We start from the raw sequence: 22,955 nt of genomic DNA, 5'->3' as shown, positions 1-22,955 counted from the left end.
TGTGACACTTATTGAAATATCTTATGTGTCATCATGCACAAAAGTGCACTTATGGCTTGTTTTAAAATGTCTCTGACAATCTTGCACTTTCTGTTTTGAAATGACATGAATGTTTGTGCCACTGCTTAATAACTGTTTAATAAATACAGTTTTGGTAAATTGACTTAGTTGGGATTTCCCTCTCTGCATGAAAGTTTAAAATGAGCATATATTAATGCAGTATGAAGAAGAATGTTTTAATGTAGACACATAGAATCATCATACTGCTGTGATTATATGCATCAAGTGTTCATTCAAGGCTAAGGCAAAATATCGAGATATATATCGTGTATCGTGATATGGCCTAAAAATATCGAGATATTAAAAAAAGGCCATATCGCCCAGCCCTACTTCAAAGCCATAAACCATTGAAATTATGCTGAGTGTAAATGATAAAATATTAAAGCGTTACATTTGGCCCACGAAAGCAAAGACAAACTCATATTAGTCACATTGAGACCCTCTCCCTGAAACCTAGTGACCAGGTTAAAAATCTAGGGGTAACAATGGACTCAGATTTGAACTTTAATAGCCACATTAAATAAATTATTGATTAGCTCTTTACCACCTAAAAAAGAGGCACATAACCTTGACGTTCATAATGACCTCTAATTTGTAGTTCATCAACATGGTCTGCAAGAAAAGAAGCATACATTCAGGAAGTAGCAGTTGCAGGGATGAGAGGTGCAGTGTGACTAAATATAAATATATATATATACATTTTGCTCAAGGAGTAAACACAATCTGACAATAATGTTTGCAAATAGCTAATTTTCACTTAAACATTATCCTATTATTTAGTAGACCAGGTTTGATTGATGTTTTGTCATTTGGTGTTACAGTAGTCGTCCCTCGCCACATTGTCCTTCAAATGTTGTGGCTCCACCATATTGCATAAGCATATTCCCCAACATTCTTGCTCTTTTTAAAGCCATTTTCAAGCATAAAATGGCTAAATGAACTAAAAATATCAATACTATTGTAATATTAGCCACAAGATGAGACCAAACCAATTGGAGCATGCTGTTCTCCAGTGTGGCCACTGCACTGATTGGCTCAGCTTTAAGCAGCATTACGCTATAAAATTAAGAGTTTTAAGGTCTCAAAAGGGTGTTATGCCATGTCTAAGAGGCTCTCATAATGTTTAAACATTTAATTTAGAAGGTAGTAAATAGTTTATGCTATGGGTATGAAAATATTTGATTTGTAATTAATGGATTCCATTTGTGGAAATACTTTTATTGTGGTCATGTCCGGAACCAATTCACTGCGATAAACTAGCAATTATAGTATATGTATATAGCCCAGGGGTGTCTGAAGTGTGGCCAGGGGGCCATTTTCAGCCCACAGGTAGTTATTTATTGGCCCTCGACATATTCACAAAATTAAGTTTTAGAAACAACAATAAAACCAATTTGCTTTGCAACAAACACAAAAGCTAAAACATTGCTTTGTTTTTGTTTATCATTTACTGATGTACATTAAAGATGATGAAACCAATTCAATGTACAAAATGTATCAAAGCATCCTTTAATTTTTCAGTATGCGGCCCTTGGTAGAAAAAGTTTGGACAACCCTGGTATGTGATTACATTTGAAGGGCGATGTGGCGAGGGACGCCTGTACTGTAACACCAACTGACAAAACATCAATCAAACCTGGTCTACTAAATAATAGGATAGTGTTTAAGTGAAAATTAGCTATTTGCAATGTGACAGTCAATATCTATACTTAACAATAATAATGTATTTAATTTTTGGCAGGAATAGATAGATAGATATATATATAGATGGATAGATAGATAGATAGATAGATAGATAGATAGATAGATAGATAGATAGATCTTTATTGGCATTGCACAAGTACAACGAAACTTTGTTTTCAGCACAAACCCGTTCAAGATTAGACAAACAAACAGTGTACAGGGCTACAGAACAGGAACGCTGATGGGTCGCCACAAGGCGCCCCCGTAAAATACTGTATGTATAATTGATTTGAAAGGAATACAAATATAACATAACTGGTGCATCATTGTAAATTATTTTATGCTTTTAAATAACTGTCTTGCATCAATTACTGGCCCAATTGTGTCACTGGAATAAAAGCAGCTAAAAGCCTCCATTTGATTAGAAAACAGAATAAGAGCTAATTTATGTTTACATGTTTCTATTTATCCAACATTAGACAATTTTGTATTTTATATACCAGCTCAGTAAAAATATTCTCTAGACCTGACTAGCATGGAGGCTTAAGTTGTTGTCTTACAGCCCTGGCTGGGATATCACCGAGAGGAAAACAACTGAGGGGCGCTGCGTCGCAGGTTTTGTCTATGATGACCTAACATTTTTTTTAACCACTTCCTTCCACACCACTTCTTTCATTATGTTGATCTGTGAAGTGGAACGTAATGCTGGCAGAGTAGAGAGGTCAGGGGCTCCCACTGCCTAGATACATATAGTCTAATATTAGAACATTTCCTTGATTTGTTAGCAGCATCTCTGCTGATTCCCAAGCACATGGCAACAAGCCGGCCAATAGAATTTCAGGAGCCCACTAAGCACCTCGCTCTGTATAGCAACAGCAGCATCCATGCTTTATATATTTATTTTGAAGCTTTTTTTTCCCCCCACCGCTTCATTCTCATGCTTCTGACCCCCACTGTGCTGGCACACTATTCTCCTCAACTGTGAAAAAGAGTTCCAGGGTGAAGAGACCAGTGCTGCTTGTGTCTTCACCTTTCTCGTACTTAGAAAAGACCATCATTTGCATGGTTGTTTTTAACCTTTTTTTTTAACCTGATGGACAATTTCAGTATTTTAACTGCAATCCTAGAAAAGTTTTGTTATTCATTTTTAGAGGCATGTCAGAAACTAAACACAAGTGGGAAAAGTACTGGAAAATGCTTGATATCAAGGAGGACATTAACGGTCTTGGAGAGGAGACGAGAAGAAATACCCAGGAGGAATGACATCATCGTGGGAAGAAGTTTCTTTCGGACGGGATACACAAACAGAAAGTGGAGAGGATTTTCAAAGATGGAGGACACAGGAGAAGAGGCGGTACAGGATAGGAGGAGCGGAAGGACATAAGATGGCGTGAGGACCAAAGCCGGTGGTTGGTTTGATCCGAGCCACGTGTGCGTTCATCTACGTCTCCTCACCACGTTATGGATGTCGACGAAACGTTGGGTTCTTCTAATGGCCGGTCTCTCTAGTCTTAGACCAGGTAAGTGCGTACTATAGGCATTCCAGATAATAGATTCATTTTTCAGGCAGTTTGGATATCTACAAAAAAGTTGCCATTGACGAAGTTCTACGCATGTTTAGCCTTCAATCCGATTCAATATAGGGCAAAGATGGCATGAAAGCTTTGTGCAAATATGGCGGACGTTAACCGTCCCATCTGCAGAAACCATTTCATCGTCGTCCGTCTTTATCTGGCGGATTTTAACTTGGTGATTTGAGTTGCTCGTTTCCTTACAAACTCAAAAGCAAACACTTTACCTTTCTATTTTTACCATATTAATTGTTCTAACTTTTGTAGGTATTTTCCTCTTTTTCACCAGTTTACAAAATGAGTACACAGTTTGATTAGATCATGATCAAAATCGAGCCAAATTCTGTATCGAATATTTAACTTGCATCTCAGAAATTATAATAGTTCGTTAATCCCAAAAACAAGGTTATCGAAAGGTTGCTGTGGGACCAAATCTCAAATGATTTCGAACAAAAACTGCATCGTCTGCATACCACTTGAAATATTTAATTACTTACCAAATTTTTATCGTGGGGCATTGTCCAATGATTGTCATCGGTTGGTAAATTTGGTTTCAACCATATGGTCCTTTATGAAATTAGATTACATCACAAATAATCTGTACGACATTAGATGTACAGAGTTAGAACAAGTCAGTAAATGAAATGGTAAAAATAAGTCACTGTACTGATATAACTGCGGAACCTGAAAGACTTAAAACGGTGACCTGGATAAAGGTTTTTATGCTGATCTGTTATATGCGCTTCATTTTTTTCAGTTGCAATCGACAAAATCAACAATTTTTTTTTATCGAAAAACAGGACGATCTTAACTGAGATCAACTTTATTCATATTCCAAATATATACCGTAAATGTTTTTCTTGCATAGAAGATAACTGTAAAATCACTTCACTGTTGATACCTAGAGTATAAGAAAAGACATAGGGTCATAAATTGCTGACTAAATTCCAAAAGCTTGAAAAATTTAGCGCCATTCCCATGGAGTCTGTGGTTAATCGAGTTCTGCGGAAAATAAAGCTATTATATCAAATGGGCCGTTCTGTTCTGGTTGTGCTGCGCCATTGGGGAATTAAATAGATTTTAATATTTGGTTTCGTGCCTCATTTTGATGTTATAGTAATCCTTGATTGTATTGCAAAAAGAAGACATTTAATAATATCTTACAACTTAGTGCGAGTCTAGGTGTACTTAACTAAGGCATCAGATAAATATAACTACAGATAATATAATATACAGTAGATAATTACACACTAAAATATATTGTCATCCTGCTTTAGTGTAAGTGCATCACCAAAAAAATATACAGGGCTGATTAATGTAAAAAGGATATAAAATAAATCATTTTGATAAAGATTGATAAGAAACAAGTATGTTTTAACCATTGAGGATAGCGCTTTAGAGGTGATATTATATTTGTATGCAAAACCTAAATTCTGTCAAAAAAAACGGTACATAGTGTGGCTTACCTAAGTGAAGGATTTTTTTTTTCTCCTAAAAAGTGATTTTCTGACTGTTTTCAGGTAGTTCATCGATCGGTGTAAGGCAGGTTTGCGGCTTAGGAATTGGGAGTAAATGAACCAAGCGATGCACCAACAAAACATGAAACTAAGAAAATGACTGTGAAGGCCAACGGTACTTGAACGAACAATCTAGTAACGATCTACCAACAAAGGTCATCATTCTGCTCAAGGATGTGGTTCACTCTGGGATTCAGACTGAGAAACGAGTCCTTCCTCCTGAACACATGGCATCCATGAAATCCGCGCTGTCGCCCTCTCCATCATTGGCCATGAGTGTAACGGGAAGCTGATAGCATGTGACCAACAGCACCCGGGAACCCAGCATCACGCTGCGACACCACCTTGATAAAACCTCCGTCAGGAAAATGGCCGATGCAGGTTTTCGGTTTTGGAACGAGGACAACAAGTTCCAGCAAGCAGATTTGCTGACGTCACCATTAGCATCACTCCATCTCATCGACGAAAAGACCGACCAAATGGGGGATGAGCATGGACCACATTTTATATGTTCTCCGATAACATCATCCGGCCAATCACAAAAGGATGCTGCCATATCTTCAGCTCCGTGCTCTCATCAGTCACTATCATATCAAGGTAAAATACAGATGACGTTTATTGACACATTACGCTAATCAATCTTTAAAGAAATGGATTACTGTATTAATGGCTCACACACACAAACAGTGCTTTTTTTGTGTGGAATACCAAAGTAACACATCCTGCTATTCAGACATTGCATTCGCAGGCCTTGAATTTTAACTTTTTAAGGTCAAGGCAACTGTTACCTTAAAGGAGGGCTCATATTTTAGGGCACCAAGGCAAGTTAGAAGGGCACCAAGGTAAACATTATTTTTCTTTCGAGGCAGGGGTTAGTTGTAGTTTTAAAATGTGTGCGTGGTGTATATATATATATATATATATATATATATATATATATATATATATATATATATATATATATATATATTTACTGTTTGTTAGGTAAAGCAGTGTTGGGTTGTGAACATAATACCATCATGTCATTTGTAATGTCTAATAAAAAGACCATAGATAAACATTATCCATATATCTAAAGACAAATATTAGTTGTTTTTTTTATTCTTTAATAATATCAACTTGTCAGTTTTTTGTCATTACATGATGCCTTTATCTCTATTTTTACATTTTGATAGAGGGATGGTTTTTTTGTATTATTTATTTAAGTTATGTACATTTATATGTACATGTAGATGCTGTATCAGAACAGATCCATTAAGAGTTTGAGCAGAAATATGTCGTATAGGAATTAACTACACACAATAACAACGTGAAGGGTTTTTGAAGTAATACCTTTGTGACATGAAAACACAAGTAATGTAAAAAAAAACCTGGTGTTTACTTTTTGATATCAAAATAAAACACAAAGCAGTTTGGCTAATGAAGATAAAGTCAAATAAACAAGCTTTGTTCTTCTCCAACACCTATCAGTACAACAGCTTGGCCAACAAAAATAAAGAGTGACACCTCTCACATCGAATACACAATCTTCACAGCCTGCGTTCTATTTGATGAGATGACAAAGCATTTTAGCTAGTATTGATGTTATTTGAACACTGATACAGTTTGCAGTTGAATAAAGGACGAGTGAACATACCAGTAAACAAACTAAAGACTTTATAAACAAGTTGTGACAACGTTTACGACACATCACCAGCTGCATTTTTCCTCACGTCATTAACTCTGTCACAGCAGCTGATGACCGCTCATTTGAGAAAATATAAGCAACATCAAATAGTTTTTCTCCTTCGCTGTATACTTTTAGTGTGGGGACAAGTGCGTCTATCTCCAATATAGTCCACACCTGTCGCCATCTAACAGCAGTGCGCTCTTAAACGCACGGCGGGAAGCGAGGGAAAATGACGTTAAACCAAGTGCTTGGCTCCGTGTAATCCGAGGGGAAATCTCCAGAGCAAAATCCATGTCGTTAGTCCGCTATGATTATCAAGCCAAACGACGCTAGTGCACATGCACCTGACTTCGTGTGGCCTAAAATGCATTAATAAATGACGTTTTTTCGGTAATTAAAAAAATTAGACGGTGTTACTAAACGTCTGGAATTTTATCGCGAATGATCATATCATTTACTGTTACATCCCTCGTCCATTAACAAGTAAAAAGTCAAGGACGGTCACGGCGTGTTCTTGCTGCCGATGTTGGTAAATTTTTTAGGGCATGACAACAAAAGACGAGGGCAGTCGCCTCGGTTAAATTCGAGATACGCAGCCGAATCCAGCTCGCACGACTGGGCTACTCCAAGGAACTTCAAACTTCCACTGCCTCTTACTAGGGGTTGAGGTGCTGGGACCATAATAGTTGAATAGACAAGCATTTTGTCAATAACAAATCTTTAACCAACACATTTTACACAGAAATTAGGCTATTTTCAGGAAGAAGTACGTCATGCCTGCGTACAATATATCACAACAAATGTCAATCATAGGGTTATTGTCAGTACTATCAGATAACAAAGACTAAAATGAACTACAACCAACGCTAGCAATGGTTATACTGCTGAAAATAAGTAGAGCATGCCTGGCAGCCTAATGTACACCCAAAACTAAAGAGGAGACATTTTACCAAGGTATGCCTATAGGCTACTGTTTCAAACGTGTCAGATTGCCATATAAATTGGTACATGTAGTCCACAATATGCAAACATGAATGAGGAAATATTTCATCGTGTGATTTGGCTGTCTCCATACATTTCACATTGCCATGATAGCCGTGCTAATGTTGGAACTAGGGCTGGGCGATATATCGATGTACGCGATATATCGCGGGTTTGTCTCTGTGCGATATAGAAAATGACTATATCGTGATATTCGAGTATACGTTCTCACGCAGTTGCTTTTAGCTGCTGGCATTACACTACAGGCTCTCCTCGCTCTTTCCTGTGTCTCCTTCACACAGACAGCAAGCGCACCTTCTTACACACGTCACATACTGTCACGTCCTACGTCACATACGTATACGCCCTCGCGCAGCAAAGTGGTAGCAGCATGGGTAACGTTAGCTGTGATGCTAGCGCAGCCGTGCGAGTGGTAATACGAGAGAGAGAAGGTGCGAATCTGGTAAGAAATGAAGGAATAATTAATTCCCAAGAAAAACAGCAGGGGGTCCATCGTCTGGCGGTGGTTTGGCTTCAAGTGGGAAGATGTCGAACAGACAACCGTCATTTGTCAAGTGTGGGGCAAAAGTGTTGCTATAAAAAGTAGCATAAATGCTAATATGTAGCATCATTTGAAAAGTCACCTGCTAGAGAATGAAGAGTGCTTACTCCGCATGTCAACATCTCCGTTCGGTGCCACACGCCCACACCATCAAAATGCCGAGGCAAACAGTTCAAGATCAACACCGTATGAAAAAAATTGTGATTTTTTTAGTTGTGATTTCCTTCTCTGCATGAAAGTTTTAAAGTAGCATATATTAATGCAGTATGAAGAAGAATGTTTTAATGTAGACACATAGAATCATCATACTGCTGTGATTATATGCATCAAGTGTTCATTCAAGGCAAAGACAAAATATCGAGATATATATTGTGTATCGCGATATGGCCTTAAAATATTGCGATATTAAAAATAGGCCGTATCGCCTAGCCCTAGTTGGAACCCATTTCCTCAGCGTATCAGCATATTGAGAACAAAATAGGCACTGACACTACCCATATCCACACAGGATTTATTTGTCGAAAATATATTTTGCCCTGTCAGTTCATCGACATACAGGTTAAAGGGCATATATTTCCCCCCGTTAGCCTATATGTCGATGTGTCATCGAACTGGGCTATACATATGCTCCCATTGACCGGGCTAGCATGCTAAGCATTCGTTGCATGAACATACTAGCTTAGTTAGATAAGATAATAGACTGTATTGGACAATATAGTTTACATAAGAAATGTCCATTTCCTTTTATTATAAGTAATAACAAAACGTAAATGCCTTACTTGCCTATCAAAGAGGAAATTAGCAAGTTTGGCATCAGATGATAAAATCTCCTCAGCCTTCAATCGTCTCCATCTTTCAAAGGCATCCCCGATACAAATCCTCGTTTTGTTCCTAGCTTTGTCATGAATAAGTTTAGAATCTTAATGACGCTTTTTAGATTTACTAAGGTCTGACATGTTTAGTAACTTTACCAGTGTCAGTAGCTCGACGAAGATGGTGGGCGCAACTGGCAAACTGGATGTAACACACTCACTGACTTTCTAATTGGTCAAAGGGTCGAGAGTGGGACATCGAAATGTAAACAATAAGATTTCGGGGCTGTAAATCTAATTTTGAAAGGAAATGTATTAATGCCTTTTGACATATCAGGGCAATTTAATGATGATTTGACATGAAATTATTACATATGGCTCCTTTAAATAAATTCGATCAAAAGACTGTTTACAATGTAGTTTTGATTGATTGAGACTTTTATTAGTAGATTGCACAGTACAGTACATATTCCGTACAATTGACCACTAAATGGTAACACCCGAATACGTTTTTCAACTTGTTTAAGTCGGGGTCCACGTTAATCAATTCATGGTATAAATATATACAGGTAAAAGCCAGTAAATTAGAATATTTTGAAAAACTTGATTTATTTCAGTAATTGCATTCAAAAGGTGTAACTTGTACATTATATTTATTCATTGCACACAGACTGATGCATTCAAATGTTTATTTCATTTAATTTTGATGATTTGAAGTGGCAACAAATGAAAATCCAAAATTCCGTGTGTCACAAAATTAGAATATTACTTAAGGCTAATACAAAAAAGGGATTTTTAGAAATGTTGGCCAACTGAAAAGTATGAAAATGAAAAATATGAGCATGTACAATACTCAATACTTGGTTGGAGCTCCTTTTGCCTCAATTACTGCGTTAATGCGGCGTGGCATGGAGTCGATGAGTTTCTGGCACTGCTCAGGTGTTATGAGAGCCCAGGTTGCTCTGATTGTGGCCTTCAACTCTTCTGCGTTTTTGGGTCTGGCATTCTGCATCTTCCTTTTCACAATACCCCACAGATTTTCTATGGGGCTATGGTCAGGGGAGTTGGCGGGCCAATTTAGAACAGAAATACCATGGTCCGTAAACCAGGCACGGGTAGATTTTGCGCTGTGTGCAGGCGCCAAGTCCTGTTGGAACTTGAAATCTCCATCTCCATAGAGCAGGTCAGCAGCAGGAAGCATGAAGTGCTCTAAAACTTGCTGGTAGACGGCTGCGTTGACCCTGGATCTCAGGAAACAGAGTGGACCGACACCAGCAGATGACATGGCACCCCAAACCATCACCCAACCATGCAAATTTTGCATTTCCTTTGGAAATCGAGGTCCCAGAGTCTGGAGGAAGACAGGAGAGGCACAGGATCCACGTTGCCTGAAGTCTAGTGTAAAGTTTCCACCATCAGTGATGGTTTGGGGTGCCATGTCATCTGCTGGTGTCGGTCCACTCTGTTTCCTGAGATCCAGGGTCAACGCAGCCGTCTACCAGCAAGTTTTAGAGCACTTCATGCTTCCTGCTGCTGACCTGCTCTATGGAGATGGAGATTTCAAGTTCCAACAGGACTTGGCGCCTGCACACAGCGCAAAATCTACCCGTGCCTGGTTTACGGACCATGGTATTTCTGTTCTAAATTGGCCCGCCAACTCCCCTGACCTTAGCCCCATAGAAAATCTGTGGGGTATTGTGAAAAGGAAGATGCAGAATGCCAGACCCAAAAACGCAGAAGAGTTGAAGACCACTATCAGAGCAACCTGGGCTCTCATAACACCTGAGCAGTGCCAGAAACTCATCGACTCCATGCCACGCCACATTAACGCAGTAATTGAGGCAAAAGGAGCTCCAACCAAGTATTGAGTATTGTACATGCTCATATTTTTCATTTTCATACTTTTCAGTTGGCCAACATTTCTAAAAATCCCTTTTTTTGTATTAGCCTTAAGTAATATTCTAATTTTGTGACACACGGAATTTTGGATTTTCATTTGTTGCCACTTCAAATCATCAAAATTAAATGAAATTAACATTTGAATGCATCAGTCTGTGTGCAATGAATAAATATAATGTACAAGTTACACCTTTTGAATGCAATTACTGAAATAAATCAAGTTTTTCAAAATATTCTAATTTACTGGCTTTTACCTGTACTATCAGCATAATATAGTCATCACACAAGTTAATCATCAGAGTATATACATTGAATTATTTAGAGGAGACTATGGGAGTCATTCAATTTTGCTTATATAGCCTTTAAAAAAACATCCAAACACCTCCATGCATGATGTAAGTATATATGTAATGTAATATAGTAACGGGCACATTTATAATAACATTTCATATTTACGTATCAATATTACTTAAACTCGTGACAAGTGGCTTTTTGTTTAAACCTCCCTAAAGCTACAGTTGTCGAAACAATGACGTCACAGGTTAATGGTTAAAATGCAAGATTTTTTTGTATGTGAAATACGTTTCCATTTAATCTAAATAGCTGACAACACAAGTAAGTGAACTTATGTGTGATCACCATTGTGATGGAACATTGCCTTAATCTTTTTAGGCATGGAATTTACCAAAACTGCAAGGATGTTACTGGAACCCTTTTCCGCACCTTCATGATGGCATCATGGAGCTAATGGATGTTAAAAAACGTACGCCCTCCACCTTCCGCTTGAGGATGCCAGTCCACACTTAGGTTTAGTTAGCAACTTCACCTTGTAAACATTTACGTGCGACCCAGTTTCCTAAGTGAGGGGATTATGCTCTGCTTCAGAAAGTAAATTTGATGGAATTCATGTTTCCTCTCAACAAACCACAGCTCTGCAGTGATGACAGCACTCGTGCATTCTGTTGCCATTGCAATACCTCCACCATGGTCTACTGTAGGCAAGACCTCACCAGTTATCTTGGTACTTACTTGTATTGTCAACTACTTATCTCTGACTACATTCACACTGCAGGCCAGAGAGGGCCAGATCTGATTTTTTCGAAATCAGATTTTTTTCCAGCTGACTGTTTAGATTACAAGTGTGATCTTTCTCAAACTCCAGTATAAACACGCACAAGCCCCAATGCGGCCTCAATGTCACTTTCACGCTCAGTTCGATAAACTGAAAACAAAGAAAGTTGACCAGATTCCGTAAATGAACAAGGAAGTTGCTAATACTACAAAATAAAATCTGACACACCTTGAATTGTTTTATGTTTTAACATAAAAATCAGTTAAAAATAATATAATGGATGAATGTATGTATGTATGTATGTATATATATATATATATATATATATATATATATATATATATATATATATATATATATATATATATATATATATATATATATATATATATATATATTTGAGGGTTTTTATCTTTTCAGTTCAGGAGACACGGACATCAGCGTAGAGCTACGTTAGCTTTATTTTTCAACTCACTTGCGTAAACAACTTACGCAATGTACGTAACATGTAAGTAAATATGTCACAACGTACATTTGTATGTGCGAGTACACGCGCACAAAATTATTTGCGCACTATTGGCGCACCGAAAAAACACGTTGCTCATCGAAACCGGATGTTGTGTCCACTTCTGCTGGCGGGCTGCGTTTTTTCCCGTGCACACAAATGACGTAGCTCGCCCAAAAATGACGTAATAGTCGCAATCAGGTTGCATTTCTGTGTAGACTCCAGTGATATTTGTAAAGATTAGATTCTAATCAGAACTACCTTCTGACGTGACCCAAATCTGATGCGAAAAGATAAGCTTTGAAGCACTTTAGGGCGTTTAGACTGGCAGAAAATATTCCATCTGGGCCACTTGAAGGCAAAAAAAAATTAATTTGGTCATCTGCAAAATTTTAAATCAAACCATGGAGGCATGGTGGAGATATTTATAAAACAATCTTGCCTTCCTTCATAATTCGTCCAAACAAGCTGTGAATTTGGCCAATTTGTGACATTTCCCCCCCAAGTGTGACATCAGCGGATATCTCCATATATGGTAAACATTTACCCGAAGATCTTTGAACAAGTCCGCCATAAGTTCCTTTTTTTTTAACTCCATCCTTTTGTTGTGGGTCAGATTGGCTCGTACATGCACATTTATCCTCCGCTGTTGGCATTTCTAATATAAAGTAGCATATAGTTCTAACATATCTGTCAGACTCGATATGGAAGCGCTAAAAACTACAACACAGCTGATGAGAAGAACATGTAGTCGAAGAGGAGCCACGTAAATAAGACCGCTCACAAAATTGCGCATCCTGAAGAGACGTTCAGAAAGCGGCTTGAAGATGGTTTGTTAAACATAATCGCTGCAACATTTTGACTAAAGAACCACCATTACATGTTATGTAGACCACAAGGAAATGTTTTAAATGGAGGGAAAAAAATGTTTTAGTATATACTTATTTTAAAAGGACCACATGTGGTATTCCTCTGGTTCGAAGAACAGAAGGCACAATAAATGTTTTGACCACAAGCTTTCCACTGATAGTCATAATGTAACCTTGCGGGTATTTTAACAGCTACGATTATATAGTTTTTGAGGTTCAGGGAAAGTGTTCACATAGATTTAACATTTATAAACAGACATAATTTATGACATAAGTGAAATTTCCTGTATGTAGGGCACGGGTTGATAAGTTAAGACCTTTCTAATTTCAACAAGTCATACACATTACTCCTTCCACATATGGCTTTAGCTGCATGCAGACAATTTAATGCATCTCTTAACATGTCATCAAGTATCAAAAGGTATAAACTTTCTTCTACTGCTTATAACAGCATGTCATGGCTTGCACACATATAAAGCTTGCGAGTGCAATGCCAATGCAAACATTTTGCATGTAGATAGATATGTAGGAGAAGTCTGAAGCCATACTGTTATGAAGACACGGGCACGATAAACAGCAGCAATTTAGCGTAACAAGTAATCTCTATGCAGACAGCTGTTGTTTGTGAGGCAAGGCAAAGCGAGGCGAGGCAAGGCGAGGTCGAACTCTAAGCAACACACATTCTGGCCCAGTGTGCCAAAGCATTGAGGAGTGCCATTCCTGGTATTCTAGGCAGTCAGACAGTGTCACCTGTCAGCAGACTAGTCTGGGCAGTGTTTCCCACATAGTGCAGTACTAAGCAACATAACCATATCACTCTCTTGGAGTCCTTGTCAGTAAGACAGCAGTGTGTGAACAACACAGACATAATGCAGAACATCAGTAACCGACTGGTCTGAACGGACAGGATGGCTAACACCGGGCCGTTCTGCATTTGATATTGCAGAGACCGTGCAGCCTGGGATGAGCCGAAATGACAGCGAGGCTCAGTCTCCCACTTTGACAGCATTCATGCAGGATCTTTCCACATTTGCCGCTGCTGATGACGACGTGTTTCAAGACTTAGGAAACATCCCCAAGGAAGACGGTATTCTCTTCAACTTGCTTAGTCTAGGGGATTCTCTGTTTTTATAGCAGTATGTCGTCCAAATAAGTTTTTAGGCTATACAGTTATCAATACTAGTATTGTTGTTCTTCTGTAGAGTTTCCCCACCTGATGTCTGGTCTATTGAATACAATCCAACTAAGGAGGGATTAGACTATTAGGTTTGGTTTTTCCCGTGTTGGTGTGTAATTGGACTTTTAAAGTAAAGTGAAGTGTGAAGTGAATTACATTTATATAGCACTTTTCTCAAGTGACTCAAAGTGCTTTACATAGTGAAACCCATTATCTAAGTTACATTTAAACCAGTGTGGGTGGCACTGGAAAAAGACCTACACAGTTAAGAAACGACCAGACACTATTTGCATTAGGTCAACAAATACATTTCATATGAAGAACAATATTTTATTGAGTAATACAATAACGCTATTGTCATCATTGCATCTCTTCGGGCAGAGATCCCGCCCAAGAACATCATCACCACAGCAATGGCAGCATGTGATGCCTGCACTGAGCAAAAACAGCTGGCTGATTCAGAGTGGTACTGGGGCAACATCTCAAGGTGCAGAGGCTCTCTTTTCTCTTCTTACAGCGCCACAAATACAAATAGAAGACTTTGGGGAATTGATCAGTTAAGTACTTTAAATTAAGCTTACTGAAAAATAACTGCTGTATTTCATCAGAGACGAAGTCAACAGGATGATGAGGAACACACCCGATGGCACATTCTTGGTCCGAGATGCTTCTAGCAAGGTCAAGGGGGAATACACCTTAACACTGAGGTGAACTTGTTTTGCCAGTTGGAATTTCTATCAAGAAAGCCCCCACATACACTGTCCTTTTGCGGCCTCTAACGAAGAACCACCAAAAGACCAAGGAGAATGAAGAGTATAATAATAATAATAATAATAATAATAATAATAATAATAAACTGTGTCAATTTCTTCAAAATTTAAGTGTAGAATTAAATGTAGGACTGTCTTCGACTGAGGATTTTCTTACTTTCATAGTCAAATCTGATTTTGCCTATAGTCAATCTTTAGTCGAATCAATGGCATTGTTTATTTTAAAAAGAGAAAAGTAATCCCATTGTGATGATCTTAGTGTATACTGACTGGTCACTAGTTGTCAGTAAAACATCACATGATGTAAATCTAGCTGCTATAAGGTGATTCTTATAAAATACTTATAATATTAATATAGTCTTTCATCAGGTCTCATTTGCAACACAAAAAGGCTCAACCACTCTGATAAAGAAACATGAATACCAATTTTTTCTTGTCTGATGCAGCACGCTGACGTCATGTCACTTGGCAACAGATACTGCCTTTTAGAAAGGCAGACAAATGCACGCACGTGCTGCTCTCATATGAAACGTCTCTCAACTGCACCTATATTCAAAGTTGTTGTTTTTAAAGTGACGCATTAGTAATTAATTAATGATATAGAGTATTTCCATTATTAATTAAATTAGTTTTTTGGTTAAGTAACGAGAACATATTTTTCAGAACACTGGTAGTAACAGCAATGTGGTGTTGAGTTTAAACTAAACACTTTCAATGTTTTGTTTAAAATACCAATATATTGTATATCACCATTTAACCTAAAAATACTGGGATATCAGGTTTGGTCCATGTCGCCCAGCCCTAAAAACAAAAGAAAATATCACAAAAGTTGAAGTTTTATTTATATATATATATATATATATTTTATATATATATATATATATATATATAACAGCGGGAATGTAGCTGAGATAGGCTCCAGCACCCCCTGTGACCCCGTAAGCGGTAGAAAATGGATGGATGGATATTTGTTTTTACATCCGATGTATTTAATTCTTACAGGAAAGATGGCTCCAATAGACTGATAAAGATCTTCCATCATGGTGGAAAGTACGGCTTCTCTGAGCCATTGACTTTCCTTTCAGTCGTGGAGCTTATTCAGTACTACCAGGACAAGTCACTGGCCCAGTACAACTCTAAACTAGATACGCGGCTGCTGTTTCCCATCTCCAAATATCTGCAGGTGAGTTATCTCGTTTGTATTATGACAAAAATGTTTTTCGCATTTATGCTTAGTTCAGGGAGAATATACAATAAATAATGTCAACTGAATCAACATTTTAAAAAGTAAATGATAGACATTGGTACTACTTTCATTTTGTGCTGGGTTAAAACACTGAGCAAACATTGAGGAGTTTTTCAGAAATTAATAACTCCCCCCACATTGAACAATATTAGTTTCAATCAGAAAGTCTTTACAATTTATCAGTAGAATATATCTGTCTGTGCAGCACGTTGTGATGGAGGTTGGCATGGATGCAGTCGGAGAACGGCTCAAGTTATTTCAGGACCATTATGAAGAGAAGAGCAAAGAGTATGACCGTCTCTATAAGGAGCTCAACCAAACATCACAGGTACAGTAGTGTCCCAAACATTGAGTCTTGCCCTCATCAAGCAACATCAAAATGCAATATATACATTTTTATACAACAGAATTTCCTGTATAACAATAGTTTCTTCATCCAATGTAGGAATTACAGACTAAACGGATGGCCATTGAGGCTTTCAGTGAAATCATTCGGATTTTTGAAGAGGAGTGTGAAACCCAAGAGCGCTACAGCAAGGAATACATTGACATGTTCCTAAAATTAGACAACAGTACAGAAACTGACAAGTACGAAACCGAACACATTTTGTTTGACTTGTTGTTTTTCAATTATTAAATATATATTCCAATTATGATGAGTACTTCCTGAGCATGCACACTACCTGTACAACATGTACAACCTCTGACCAACAGTGAATCAATAAAAGTATTTTTTTTACTGGCAGGCTGGACTAGAGCTCTGCGATAGAGAAAAATATTCATACCAATACAGATAATGATATACAGTATATCACGATACAGTAATTCCTCTTTTACCACTGTTAATTGGTTCCAACCAAGTCAGACTCATTGCATTATAAATTGATTATTTTCATAGCTAGAGCATAAAAACTGTTCCTTCTAAACATATTTTCCACATTATGAGAGCCCTTAGACATGAAATAACACCCTTTAGTCACCTTTACAATATTTTAAAATAATATAGTAATGCTGACTGAGGCAATCAGTGGCCACGATACTGAACAGCGTGCTCTGATTGGTTTGGTCTCATCTTTTGGCCAATACCATTGTGGTATTGATATTTTTAGTTAGTTTTACAATTTTTAAGATTAAAAATGCTTAATCTAGGAAAAATCTTATAAAAAAAATAAAAAAATCAGCGATGTGGTGAAACTGCAATATTTGAAGCGTGGTGTGGCTTGGGACCACTAAAGTTTGTTTTTTTCTATCCGCATGGAATTAACGCCAATTTAGCTAATCTTTTCTCCTTCTATTTTTAAAACCCATTTTATGTATAAAAAGGACAAGACAATTAAAAAAACAAAAGTATCTTTTTTCGTTTTTCAAAACGTGATTTATATTTAAAAGCTGTCTCCCGGAAAGAACGTAGTCAGAAATGTGTTTTTAATAGTCATAAGCATATTCGTTTGGTCGTGCGCAAGGGATTAGAATCGCACATTAAATGCTTTGTGCACACTACAAACCGAAAGCGAGCAAACAGACCTCTTCGTTTACGACGCAACTTGCCCGCTCAGGCAGGCATGACGGAGGAGACCGTGCCGCCGCTCTTTTTGGAATTGTCCCAACTCTACCAACCTACACAGCGCCCCTGCTAAAAAATTGTAAAATCTTGTCATGTCTTGAACCCAATTTAGTGTATCTTCTCGTCTCTTGAGATCAGTATCGTCATACACCTATCATAAACGATGCATTTGGAGAACGATTGTTAGGTATGTTTTTCTTTTCATCACTCTGTGGTTTTGAGGTAGCACATTTCAACACTGTCTCTGTACTGTTTTTCATGCAGAGTCTTCAGGTGATAGAAAATATAAAACTCTTTCAAGTTGCGAGCATGTTGTGCAGATTAGCCTACCCTTGTTTGGTCAGTGTCTGAATTTTTAATACAAACCTAAGCCAAACAAAAGGAGTTCCTCTTTCCTTTATTTGGCATTAATTCCACTGTGGGTTTGGTTGGTTTGTGCTTTCCGTCTCTGCAAAGTTGTTGATATCCATGCTCCCGCCAGCTCTAGCATGCATGGATGTATTAGCGCTGGGAAGTTTTTATATGGCACTACGATGTACAGTACATCGTAATATTGCACAGCACTAGACTGGCCCATTAAATTCTGACAATTCATCCATGTAAAGAAAAGTATGATTCTCCTAATATTTGTAATATCAATTGTTCTGATACAAATGACAGTCTGTTACTTTGACTAATTCGCCACATCCGAGCAGTTTGTATTCCAATAAAATAATTTTCTATCACCGACCAACATAAACATCAGATTATGATTAAAATGTCATAGCGTTTCTACTTAATGCAAACTTGCAGATCATGTTCATTAGAGGTAAAAACATTCATGATGGATATGATGAGTAAATAAACATTCTTTACTGAGTCTGGCCTGCCTGTTTCTAGGATTCAGAATAACTCTGATGAGCTGCAATCAAGGGTGGAGGAGATACACAACAGCAAAATGATGTTGGAAAATGAATTGAGAAGCAAGGTGCTGGCCCACATGGAAGTTGACAGAAGAATAAATCACCTGAAGCCAGACCTCGTGCAGCTCAAGAAAATCAGAGATCAGTATTTGATGTAAGTCCAAACTTCCAATTTGTTTAACAGTTCTTTCTATATTAAACCTATGGATTCTTACCTGGAATTAGGATTCCCGAATAGGTCTTTGTATGTGCATACTAATTTAGAGCAAATCATATCTATCCAAGCAGACTAACTCTGCTCTCGGTTACAGCTGGCTCTCACAGCAAGGAACCAGGCAGAGCCAAATTAATGACTGGCTTGGTGTAAGAAATGAAGAAGAGTGAGTATCATTGTTTATCCATTTATTTTGGGGTGTGGCTCAGATAGTATAGCGGACGTCTAGAATCTTGAGGGTTCCTGGTACGAATCCAGTTTTCACCATCCTAGTCAGTGTCATGTCCTTGAACAAGAGACACGACGAGGAGAAAGCGCTATCGAAGTGGAGCCACATAAATAAGACCGCCCACAAAACGGCGCATTTTGAAGCGACGGTCAGAAAGCGACTTGAAGATGGTCTGTAAAACTTAATCTATGCAACATTTTGACTAAAGAGCCACCTTCCATGTTATGTAAACCACAAGGAAATGTTTCAAATTTTGAAAAAAATCATGACCCCTTTAATGTGCCTTACAATCCGAAGCGCCTTTATAATAGTAGTGTTCTCTGCTTCACAATGTCTTTTGAAATTGAAGCTCCACTTTTTGTTAGCCCATACACCCTAGCAGACGGTACCCACCATGAGGAGAGAACCTGGTATGTTGGAAGTATGACTCGAAAGGAGGCAGAGGAGCTGCTTAGAGGCAGAAGGGACGGCACTTTCCTCATCAGAGATAGCCAAAGTCAGAAAGGATCCTACGCCTGCTCTGTAGCGTGAGTACCCTCAAATTTGCTTCTTTGGGTGGTGTCATTTATGATAGAAATAACAGACAGTTGTCCCTCTTGCACAGCGTGGACGGGCACGTGAAGCACTGTGTGATCAACAGGACATCTACAGGCTATGGCTTTGCTGAGCCATATAACCTGTACTCATCACTCAAAGAGCTGGTGCTCCACTATCAGCACACATCCCTGATCCAACACAACCAGCAGCTGAATGTAACCCTGGCCTGGCCTGCTCTCAGCCAGCAGCCCAGCTGAGAAACCACCAGCATGCCACACTGATAGCACTTTCTCGATGTTTCACTATATCAGCACTCAGAAGAACAACAAAACAGGAAGGACACTGTTAACCAGCTCAAACTGAAAAAGTGTTGAGAATTTTAGCGCTTATTTTTTTATAACCAACACTATTTATTATCATTTATCCTACAAAAGCATGATGATACCTCCTTTTGGTTGTTTTTTTTTTAGAACAATCTCATGTCTGTAATGTTTTTCTTGTTAGGCAACAAAAAATAGAAAATTATATTTGAGACCAAGATTTTTTAGTGCATTAACTATGAAACCTCACGTGCTGTGACAGTATGATAGATGCCCACAGTATGTTTAACATTGCTTTGACAGTCAGTTATTCCATGAGGAGATTTTTATTGAAGCCAATTTGCTGGCAGACCCAATGACAATGTAAACAATCGGTACATTTGTAATTAGTGATTCTCTTTACTCAGGATGTCCCGATCATCCGTAAGTGAGATCGGCCGATACCAATCACATGTATTACCCTTAAATATTTTATTTATTTATGTTGAGTGCTATTGACAGTTTAAGAATATCAACACAATATTTAAACAAGTTCCTTATTCTCTTTCTTGGTGTGTTCAGCCTCGTCCTTCGTGGATAATGATACTTAGACACTTATGATATAAAGAAATGAAGCTTGTTTGCAGTAATGGGGGTAGTTATTACCTTAGATGGAGCTGCTCCACATTGTGTATGGAAACACATAATTAGCGGTTAGCTACAGCGTCAGCCAGAGGGGCTCAACATTTTAGATCAGCAATAAAATGCACTGATCGGCATTGGCGATCACATACTTTTCACAAAAATCGGCCGATACTGACTGGTGGCCTATCGATTGGCACATACCTACACTTAAGTATTGGTAATGGTGTTTAAGCAGCTATTACAGTGGTACCTCGGTTTTCGTTAAAACCCAATTTTTTTGTATGATTCAGTTTGACAATTGTTTTTTGCCAAAAATGTTCTTAGAACGTCAAAAGCGTTGGTGACACTGTAGCCCTGCTTTTCACTTTTGGACTTAAAATCACTGCAAAAAAGTTGCAAATGACAGCACCTTGAAAAAGTAGATAAGAAACTTTATTGAATTGAAGACAGAAATTGTGGCAAAGTATGAAGGTGGCATTTGTATTGCTTACCCTCCCTCCTCTTTCTCTGCACTTTGCCATCTCCACCCTTAGTAAAGGTAAAAGGGATTAATTCATTAATTTATATATATTTAGTGTATATTTATTTTATAATGCAAATATATATTTGCATTGTTTTCTGCATGTACAGTAAAAAGGGGATTCATATGGGCCCCATTTGTCGCGGGTTACCTGACACATGAAACGTGACAAATTGGGGATGTGCACTATCCACTTTAGCCGCCAGAGGGCAGTAGAGTGTTGAATATCTTAAATGCGTTTTGTGGCAATTCCAACTTTGACCACAGCATCAGTTGCTATGTATAGAGTGGCACTTTACATCATTTTTAAGCAGACTGCATGGCAAAATGATTAACCCCCCACTAGGGCTGGGCGGTATACCGGTATTACAATTAACGATTTTACAGTTAATACCGTTAATACAGTTATATTTTAGAAAGAGATATATTTTTGAAACATTACGTCATACCGGTATCTTTTGATGTGCCTTTGTTACAGCTGTTTGCGGCCGGGGGGCCCGGCAGACACCGTAGCTGAGGAAGGGTACGGCGCGCATCCGGAGTCGCTACCGGGCTTTGCAGACACCGACTCCCGTACTATAGCTCCAGCGACTGGCGGGGGCTCCTCTTTAATAACCAGAGGTAACACAAGCTGGTGAAAAGATTCAACAGAACAGCTGTCACAGCCGACAAAACTGCCTCCGCTAAAGCTAACAAATACAGCTCAGTTGAAACCCTCGCTGACATCACACGTTGCTTGGCAACAGACATCGCCTTTTGAAAAGGGACTCACTGTCTGCCATCATAAAACTTCTCTCAACAGCATATTACTTATATTTAAAACAAAACAATTAACACAATTACATTTATTAAAGATTAATTCCATTCATAATTAAATTACTTTTTTGGTCAAGTAACTATAATTACTTTTAAAAAGTAATTTTCATAACACTGGTAGTAACAGTAATGTGGTGTTGAGTTTAAACTACCACTCAGTGCGTTTGTCATTTCTGGGTTGCAATGTTTTTGACCGAGAGGAACATACATTTTGTTTTTGTTTTTTTATTTTTTTTGGGTGGGGGGATGGGGTGTCATTCAATAGCTGCTGTTCATTGGTTGTATTAGACAAGGTCTAGAGGCATATACACAAACCAGAAAACAGCTGAAAATTAGGAAGAGGATTTTTACGATGTTTTAAAACATTCAACCTCACCAAAAGGTGGGCTGTTCCTACTATTTAGTCACCCAAGTTTACATTTCGCCTAAATGTTTACATTTTGAAGTTGCTTCCCTGTTGTCCAGCAATGCTAATATTTCCAACAATATTTAGTAACATCAGTATGTTGTTGCCATAGAATAAACAGCCTGCGAGAGATTTATTTACAGAGCATTTGTGAAGTATTAACGCCGCTTCATTTTTTCCACTTTTTTTTTATGTTACAGCCTTATTCCAAAATGGAATAATTCATTTTTGTCGTCAAAATTCCGCGGACAATACCCCATAATGACAATGTGAAAAGGTAGAACATGTTTTAAAAATCACATGTACATAAGTATTCACAGCATTTTCTTAAAGGGGAACATTATCACAATTTCAGAAGGGTTAAAACCATTAAAAATCAGTTCCCAATGGCTTATTTTATTTTTTGAAGTTTTTTTCAAAATTTTACCCA

General features: G+C 38.0%; 2 protein-coding genes across 7 annotated transcripts in view; one reads left to right on the top strand and one right to left on the bottom strand.

Moving 5' to 3' along the window:
* The window catches only part of LOC133616539 (GTP cyclohydrolase 1 2-like), a 56,361-nt gene that overhangs the window by 16,932 nt on the left and 16,474 nt on the right, over positions 1-22,955 (bottom strand). The window lies entirely within an intron of this gene.
* On the top strand, positions 2,723-21,696 carry LOC133616536 (phosphatidylinositol 3-kinase regulatory subunit gamma-like). Its single transcript, XM_061975926.2, has 12 exons — positions 2,723-3,263; positions 4,835-5,428; positions 14,147-14,287; positions 14,759-14,864; positions 14,986-15,084; positions 16,150-16,330; positions 16,599-16,721; positions 16,839-16,981; positions 18,837-19,013; positions 19,171-19,239; positions 19,668-19,829; positions 19,907-21,696. Exons 2-12 carry the CDS (start codon positions 5,200-5,202, stop codon positions 20,094-20,096), a joined length of 1,620 nt encoding a protein of 539 aa, XP_061831910.2. The 5' UTR covers positions 2,723-3,263; positions 4,835-5,199; the 3' UTR covers positions 20,097-21,696.

Source organism: Nerophis lumbriciformis, linkage group LG14 (assembly GCF_033978685.3).
Source record: "Nerophis lumbriciformis linkage group LG14, RoL_Nlum_v2.1, whole genome shotgun sequence".
Lineage (NCBI taxonomy): Eukaryota > Metazoa > Chordata > Actinopteri > Syngnathiformes > Syngnathidae > Nerophis > Nerophis lumbriciformis.
Note: the sequence above shows the minus strand (reverse complement) of the source record. Positions and strands in the feature narration are given on the sequence as shown.

Excerpts from the sequence above, each read along its gene's own strand:
- LOC133616536 (XM_061975926.2), top strand. The coding sequence starts at position 5,200 with ATGGCCGATGCAGGTTTTCGGTTTTGGAACGAGGACAACAAGTTCCAG. Across the intron at positions 14,865-14,985 it reads TACTGGGGCAACATCTCAAG|AGACGAAGTCAACAGGATGA; the intron begins GTGCAGAGGCTC and ends GTATTTCATCAG. Across the intron at positions 16,722-16,838 it reads AGCTCAACCAAACATCACAG|GAATTACAGACTAAACGGAT; the intron begins GTACAGTAGTGT and ends CATCCAATGTAG.